The following is an 8,418-nucleotide window of genomic DNA, read 5'->3' on the forward strand; positions in this document are numbered from 1 at the left end:
GCTATTTATTATTAATTCTAATTCCTTATGACTGCTAGGTCCAGGAAGATCCCCAGAGAGATAGGGCTGATAGGGGAGGAAGGAAGCTTTTCTCACCAGGAGGAGTGAGACAGAAGTTTCTGCCAAGGGAGAGTGGAGAGGAATTTAGAACCTGGAAGGTATCTGTAAGACTCCTGCATTCTTTCTACCTTAGGAGATAGATTTTTTGACAACCTAGTATCAGTGTAGGATACATGCTTTTCCCTAACAAATATATAAGTTTAAAAGTTGAAAGGAGGGCTGGCATTCTCAGATTTGGAAGGAACCTCATAAGCCTCCTAGCCCAACCCACATCAAAAGAGGAATTCCCTTTACAATATCTCCCTCCTTCCCCCAATCTGGTCTCTCCTTGAAAAGCTTTTGGGGGTGGGGAGGGTGGAGGTGGTGGGGGTAACTATTGCTTCCCAAAAGAGCCCAATCCAGCTTTGGGATAGTTCTAGTCATAAGAAAGTTTTTCCTTACAGCCAGTGGAATCCTGTCCCTTTTCCCACATCCACCCATTACTCTTGGTTCTGCCCTCTGGGGCCACACAGGAAAAGCCTAAATCTTTTCCTAGATATGTGTATGTTTAGCCATTTTTTGGTCATGTCTGACTCTCTGTGAACCCATTTGGGGTTTTCTGGGCAAAGATAATGGAGTCATTTGCCATTTCCTTTTCCAGCTCATCTGACACTAGAAAACCAAGGCAAACAGCTTCAATGACATACCCAGGGTCACACAGCTAGCAATACCTGAGGCCACATTTGAACTCAGGTCTTCCTAATCCCAGGCTGGCACTCTGCCCACTGCACCACGTAGCTGTCCCTTTTCCTACATAAGAACGCTTGGAATACTTGAAGAGAGGCATGTGGTCCCTTATAAGTCTTTTCTTCTCCAAATTAACCATCCCCATTTCCTTCAGCAGATTCTTTCATAAAATGGTCTTCTCTCAATCCTGATGCCCTCCTCTGGCTCCAAACAGCTTGTCAACATCCTTCCCACAATATAGTGGCTAGACCTGAGCTCAACAGTCCAGCTGTAGCCCGACTAGGCTACAGTGCGTAGGGACCACTGTCTCCCACACTCAGGACCATGTGCTCACAACAATTCAACACCACATTAGTTTTCTTGACTGCCAAAAAAACCCATGGTTTCATACTGAATTTGCATTAGACAGGAACCCTCTTTTTCAGACGAATGAATGGGTGAATGATGGATGAGTGACTGAATGAACGAGTGGCCAAACTGTCCCAGACAACTTTTGTCAATGGTCAGAGATGTAGCCTAAGTTTCAGCATGATGGAAAAGCAGTCGTTTTCCATCCCACTTCTTTTTGGGGGAGGGAGGGGGGTGGGAGGCAATCAGGGTTAGATGACAGCTAGTGTCAAGTGTCTGAGGCTGTATTTGAACTCAGGTCCTCCTGACTCCAGGGCTAGTGCTCTGCCCACTGAACCACCTAGACCCATCCCCACCCCACTTCTAACCCTTGATCTTCCTGTGAGAATGTGTGGTTTGCTCCCAGTACCCAGAAGTTCAGCCCCAGCCTGGTTTGTAATGGAAATACTGGTGTCTTGTGGCCAAAGCACTGAAGGCAGAATGACAGGGAATGGGTTCAGATTTCAACCTTGCTATTTACTACTCTTGGGCATTACTTGGCCTCTCTGAGTTTCCTCACCTGGAAAACAGATACTATATAATACTAAATGAATTCCCTTTCAGTGCTCCTATCACCGTATGGACCCTACAAATTCTGATTTCTGTGGACTAGGGTTCTGTGGGTTCTCCTTCCAGTCCTGCCCCCAAATCAGTTGCGTGATCTTGGTCAAGTCATTCGCCCCTAAGTGATGTCTGGTTCCCCATCTGTAAATTGGGGACAATAACATTTGAACCACGGACCTCCCCAGGTTTGTGTAGGGCGGATGACGCTAGAGAGACTCTGTCAGAAGTGAAGAAGCAGACAGGAAGGTGTGTTCTTAGGAAAGTTTGTTTGGCCTGCGCTGGGGAGGCTGTTCCTGATTTTGGGGAGGACGGGGGCGGGGGGTGGCTCGGAGGCTAGGGCCTGACCCCTGAGAGCCCAGCGACTCTGCTGTCCCACCTGCCTCTCTCCTCCCCAGAAGCAACCAAGTGTCCTTCTGGGCTGCTCCTGCCGGGGGCGCCCACGCTCCTTATTTCTTCTTGGTTTTCACCAGGCCCTTTTGCACAAGGCTGCGGTACAGCTCCTGGATATAGGTGTAGACACACTTGGAGTCAGGGACGCTCATCCGGACCATGTCGTCTACGTCCAGCAGCTGGGCACAGTCAGCCAGATTCCTGGGGACGGGAAGGGGGAGAATCAGTGGGACAGCGCACAGTCGCTGCAGAGAGGACCGCACTGGCCACCAGGGACCCCAGGCTCCAGGGCCAGCGCTCCTCCCTCCAGGCCGCCTGACCTTGGGGCTCAAGTCTCTGGGCCACAGCCATCCCCACTGTAAAATGAGGAGGCTGCATTGGATATCCTCCAGGGTCCTTTGTTGGGTGAGGTCCTATGGTAAGGCACCATGCACCGAGAGAGAGAGAGAGAGAGAGAGAGAGAGAGAGAGAGAGAGAGAGAGAGAGGACAGAGAGAGGTGGAGAGACAGAGAGAGGTGGAGAGACAGAGAGAGGACAGAGAGAGGTGGAGAGACAGAGAGAGAGAGGACAGAGACACAGAGACAGAGAGAGAGAGACACAGAGACAGAGAGAGGACAGATAGACAAAGACAGACACATGTTCCAAGTATGTCTCTAGGAGAGTTCAGATCCTCAGGGCTGTAACAATAAGGTTTGTGTACCTTACTGAATCTGTGGGACATACATGGGATTCACCAGATGTCAGAGGTGGGAGAGTTGTTCATCTACCAATTTTAATTGTGTTTCCATTCTGAGAAAAGTCTAATCAACGAGGTAGTGCTACAAGTCTAAAGGGTTATGTAGGACCTTAGGGAAGGTAGTACTCATGGGAGAAGGAGGAGAACTATATTACTTATTAATGGACTGCTGTGAGTCTTTCATGTCTTTTCTGTGGGGCAGAATAAAGGCTGTCCTTTACTATATATACACATTGTTGCCTTGAATGCTTGTACAGGAGCTTTTACCTACATCCATGGAGAGGTAGATAAAAGTTATATTTGAGTTATATTCTGAGATTTCCCAGAGGCAACTGAATTAAGAAAATATATTCTGAAGGGAATTTGATGGGAGGGGGAGGGATCCAGGTAAGCCCCCACTTTGATGTCCTGGCACACCTGTTACTGTCATCAAGTTCTCTCCTTGACTTCCATGCAAAGCCCTTTGGTTATTATTCTAGAACCTTTTGCCCTTGTGACCCGATTTGGTGATGAAGCAGCATCAAGGGGCAGCCAACTGGGGCCAGAAGCTCACCGTTCAAGGCCCAGCTTTGATACTTCAGAGCTATATGACTTTCCACAAGCATTTTACCTTTCTTACCCTTAACTTTCCCATGTGGACAATAACTTTGATAAAGCCTGTCCTGTTAATCTTTAGTGGGTGTTGAGCAGATTAAATAAAATACTATATATTCGAGGCTTTGTAAAATGAAGTATTGCTATGCATATTTGACCATATATATGTACACACACACTATTGTTTTCCCCTCTACCCAGAAGGTCTGAGGGCATACTCGGAATGGTCCCGGGAGTTGTGAATCAGGATCCCCATGTGCCCCAGGGCAGAACTAAGTGCAGCACAGCTCTGACCTCTTGTCCGGGGTACCTAGGAACAGCTGACAGTAATAACACTAGGCAGTATTTCTGCAGTGGGACATTCTGTACTGGCTTTAAAGTTTGCAAAGAGCTTTACATCTAGTCTCTCATTTGATCCTCACAATAACCCTGTGAGGTAGCTGCTGTTATAACTGCTCTTAAGCATATGATGAAGCTGAGACTGAAAAGTCAAGTGACTTGTCCAGGGTCTCACATTTACTAAGTATTGGAGGAAGGATTTGAATTCAGACAATTCCTTATTTTTTGGGAGCAGAGATGTCCCAAAGAATACATCGTGCTATGGAGGGCACCAGATAGCATCTCAGTCTTGTCCAAGTGTGGGGGTGGGGAGGTGGCAGTGCCTGAACTTTTGTGATTCTTTAAGGCCTTTTTGATTCTCCCACTCATCAGACCTAGCTTGGGAAACTTTTACATACTTGTGTCAGGACTGGGCCTCTGGCCTTTGTGGGGAAAGGTTTCAGAAAACATAAACTGTCACAAGTAGAAGAGATCTGTGCAAATGAATATTAGAACTGGAAAGGACCCTGGAACATAGAACATGAAATGTTAGAACTGGGAGAGACAGCAGAATATAGGGGGTCAGCCCTGGAAGGGCCATCGTTACACAGAATACTAGAGTTTCAAGGGACCTTAGAAGCCAGAGTGCTGGACGTGAGAGTTGGGAAGGACCCTGGAACACAGAACGCAGAATGTTCCAGCTAGAAGGGGTCGTAGAACACAATGTTAGAGCTGGCTAAGTCCTAACATACCACAGCACAGTGACCTTATTGTACAGGTCCCTGTGATAACTGATATTTATAGAATACTTTGCATAGGACACCCCCTTCATATGAGCCCCGAAGCATGCCTGCTGTGGGGGCATCATAGATATTGTTATCCCCATCTGACAAAAAAAAGGAAACTAAGCCCCAGAAAGGTTAAGTCGTTTACCCAAGGTCACTCAGCTAGTGACTCTTGGAGGTGAGACTTGAACCTAGATTTTCCTGGGTCCAAGCCCAGCACTCTGTCCACTGAACCATGCTTTCCTGGTACAAAGCACTGAGGCCCAGAGATGCCCCTCTCTGATTACCTTAGCATCCCTCCACCCCAGTCAAAGGAATACCCTCCCCTTTAGAGTCTCTCACTCACTCAGCGGTAGAGAAAGCCAGGGTGAAGTTCTCCCGGCGCTTCTTGGGATCTAGAGCAGTGTAGTCAAAGGCATCGGGGAAGAATTTGTGGATGAGAGCACAGAAGGCCATTCCACTGCTCCAGCTGGAGGAGAAGTTCTGAATGTCTACATGCTAAAGAATCAAAAAGTTGGTGGATGGTGAATCTCTCGCCCTGTTCAGAGGGGAAGGAAGGGCTGGGCTCCGCTGCCCTCTTGTCTGCTATGTCATTCTCCCTGCCTGTGGCTCTCAAGTGCACAGGCAGAAGCCATCCTGGAGAAGGGACCCCCCCCCCCGGCCCTCCTGCCGGGAGCTGAAGGCCCTAGTCTCTCCCCCATGCCTGTTGAGGCCCTCACCTCATATTTTCGGGTCATGGCTCGACACCACTCAAGCAGCATGTTCCTGACATTGCCCACAGCTGCCCCTGCTGCCTTTGCATTCCGGAAAAGGGGTGCAGGGCCTGTTGCTGCCCTGTTTGGAAGAGAGGAGGGTTGAGGGCAAAGAGGGGATCAAAGATCAGAGAACAGTCAAACTGGGAGGGGCCTTGGAGACTGTCTCTAGTCCTAGGCACAGAGGACCGTAGGATTGAGAACTGGGCCCGGGGGGGGGAGGGCCCAGCTAGGAGGCACGGTGCACTTGTACTGTGTGTACCGAGTACCAGGAGTGGAGTCAGGAAGAGCCGTGTCCTTGAGTTCAAGTCTGGCCTCAGATACTTACCAGCTGGGTGACCCTGGGCAAGTTACTTAACCCTGCTGGCCTCAGTTTCCCCATCTGTAAAATGCATTTTTGCCAAGAAAACCCCAAAATGGGGTCATGAAAAGTCAGACACAATTGAACAACAGCAGCTCGGGAGTACTGGGAGGCCACCCACTCTTTCCCATTTTACAGCAAAATGAGGCCCAGAGATTTCCCCAAGATTGCACAAGGAGTAATAATAATAACATTTATATAAGTACTTTGGGGTTTGCAAAAGGACTTTACCCATGTTATTTCAGCTTCACAATAACCCTATTAAGGAGGTGCTACTATCTCCATTTTATACTTGGAGAAACTGAGGCTGAGAGGCTAAGGGACTTTCCCATGGTCACACAGATTCCAAATAGCTGAGGCAAGATTCGAACTCAGGTCCTGACTCCAACCTCCACATTCTTTTCACTGTGTCACTAGCTACCTGAGCAGATGTGGGGCTGGGATTCCAGGGCCTGGTGTCTGACTCCAGATCAAGGCTATTCTTCTTCTTCTTCTTTTTGCTTTTTGGAGGGGGGAAGACAGGGCAATTGGGGTTAAGTCACTTGCCCAAGATCACACGGCTAGTTTTGTGTTAAGTGTCTGAGGCGGGATTTGAACTCAGGTCCTCCTGACTCCAGGGCCGGTGCTCTATTCACTGCACCACCCAGTCGCCCCAGGGCTATTCTTCTTTTACCACATTGCCCCCTTGCCCTTTATTTTATAGAGGAGAAAACTGAGGCTTGGGGAAGAGAGATAGCTTGCCCCAGGTCTCTCGGGATTATTTGTGTCTGAGAGATTCCAGCAGTCAGTCTGCTTTCAGCCTGGGGCCCAGTTCCCCTTTCTTCAGTCCAGTCCAGGCCCAGTTGGAAGGCCCTGAAAGGAGATATTCTGGAAGGTTAGCTCTTTACCTTGAGTTCAACCAGCCCCAATGCCTCATGTAAGCCTGCTTCTTACCCCCCAAACTTGTCCATGATGGCTTTCCGGTTTTGAGCCCTAGGCCCTCGGGGTCGGGTGGGAGCAGAGACTCTGTATTCTGATGGCTTCTCCTTCTTCTTCTCCTCAGAGGGCACAGGGCTCGTGGGACTCTGGGGCACATCACTGGGAGAGGAGTCACTACAGACAGAAGGAAGTCAAGAGAGAGGTCCAGAGGCCCTGGCCCCTGCAAGCTGGGGCCACATGGTAGGTCTGTGAGGTCAGAACTCAGGCTCTGGGTGGGTGGGTCTGGAGGGAGAGGTGCCTTAAAAATCAGTCAATCAACAAACATTTGTTGAATGCCTCTTATGGGCCAGGCCTGGTGCTTGGTCCTGGGGATACAGACAGATAGGAAACACTACCTGAACTCTGGAGCTTTGATTCCAAGTGAATGCCCTTGATACTCCAGTCAAACCATCCTTGCCGTTCCCTAAACTCAACGTTGCATATTTGGCTTCAAGGAGAGGGACTATCTTTGCCTCCTTTTGTATCCCCAGTACCTAGCACTGTGCCTACCACATACTAGGTGCCTAATCAGTGTTGATTGATTGCTTGCTGCCTTCCATTCTTCTGCAGTGGGAATGCCCTCCCATCGAATCTTTGTCTCTTAGAATCCCTACTTCCCTTCCAGACTCAGCTGAAAACTCAGATGCCATCTCCTACAACTCAGAGCCCTTTACTCTCTCCATCCCTTCTTAAACTGTCATGTATGCTTATCTGTTTGCACTGTTTATCCTGCTTCCCCTTCCCCCAATAGAATAAGCTCATTGAAGGCAGGGACTAGCTTGGGTTTGTCTTTGTATCCTCAAGGCCCAGAAAAAATATTTGACAAATAATGGCTACCAAATGAACTTCTGAGAACTCACTTAATATCGAAGTGGAGTGTCTTCTAAACAAGGGCAGAGGGGTTATGTGTCACTGGGGATTCAGGAGTATCATGTGATTGGCAGGGAAGGAATATGGAGACACAGCCTCGGCCTGGAGGAGGTGTGACTGAAGAGGCCTGATGGACTTGGTAGGAGATGGAAGGCTGATGTAGAAGGGGTGAAGGGGAGAATGGGCTGGGGCTCGGGGCTTGGAGCCCCAAGACCCCATCTTACCTGGCTGTGGGGCTCTCTGGACCAATGGCATCTGAAGAGAAATTAAAGGAGGCATCTGTGGCTGTTGGACATGTGCTTTCTCCCCCCCACCTCTGGCACCCTGACTTTGCCCTCCTCCCCTCTACATCTGCATTTACCTGGGCTGAGGTCCTGTCCCTCTCCTGTGGGGCTCTCTGGCCACTCGTCTGGTGAACTAGGAACTGCTTCTGAGCCTTCTCCTTGCTGCTTTTCAGCTCCATTGCCTGGCTCTCCGTCTGCACCACCTGCCTCCTGAGAGGACACAGGCTCCTGTGAGTGCTGGGCATGTGCATGCATAGGTGTAGCCAATCCCCAGGAATCCGCCGCTGCAAGTTTGGGGGATAGAAGTTGTATCCTCCCCCACCGTTGTCCTGTAACCCTTTAAACTAGATCACACCTCTCTTTGCTAGGCTGCTGCTGCTCTGTGTGTGTGTGGGGAGGGGGGGAGTAGGGAGGAAGCACTTAGAGACCCCCAACAGGGAAAAACTGGGCTTCCCTACCTGGGTGTCAGAAATGGTCTCTGCCTCCAGTTCTGAGTGAGAACTCTCCCTATTCCCCTTCTCTGATTCCTTTGTTGCCTCCTCTGCTGAGTCACATTTGGCTTCTTCTCTATTATCCCCTTCTCTGGGTTCAGACTTGGCCTCCTCTTTCCCATCAGCCTCTTCTTTGACTTCAG

General features: G+C 49.4%; 1 protein-coding gene across 1 annotated transcript in view; it reads right to left on the reverse strand.

Annotated features, from left to right (window-relative positions):
• Positions 1-1,984: 1,984 nt before the first annotated feature.
• SMTNL1 (smoothelin like 1) overlaps positions 1,985-8,418 on the reverse strand; it is a 9,318-nt gene continuing 2,884 nt past the window's right edge. Inside the window, 7 exon segments of the mRNA XM_069107695.1 lie at positions 1,985-2,328; positions 4,907-5,058; positions 5,280-5,394; positions 6,607-6,765; positions 7,725-7,755; positions 7,862-7,994; positions 8,243-8,418. The exon segment at positions 8,243-8,418 is cut by the window's right edge and continues 13 nt beyond it. Coding sequence (XP_068963796.1) covers positions 2,184-2,328; positions 4,907-5,058; positions 5,280-5,394; positions 6,607-6,765; positions 7,725-7,755; positions 7,862-7,994; positions 8,243-8,418 — 911 coding nt within the window. The 3' untranslated portion in view covers positions 1,985-2,183.

The sequence above is a fragment of the Petaurus breviceps genome, unplaced genomic scaffold, assembly GCF_028583685.1.
Source record: "Petaurus breviceps papuanus isolate PSGF00001 unplaced genomic scaffold, PetGlider_PUasm1.0 90195, whole genome shotgun sequence".
Classification (NCBI taxonomy): domain Eukaryota; kingdom Metazoa; phylum Chordata; class Mammalia; order Diprotodontia; family Petauridae; genus Petaurus; species Petaurus breviceps.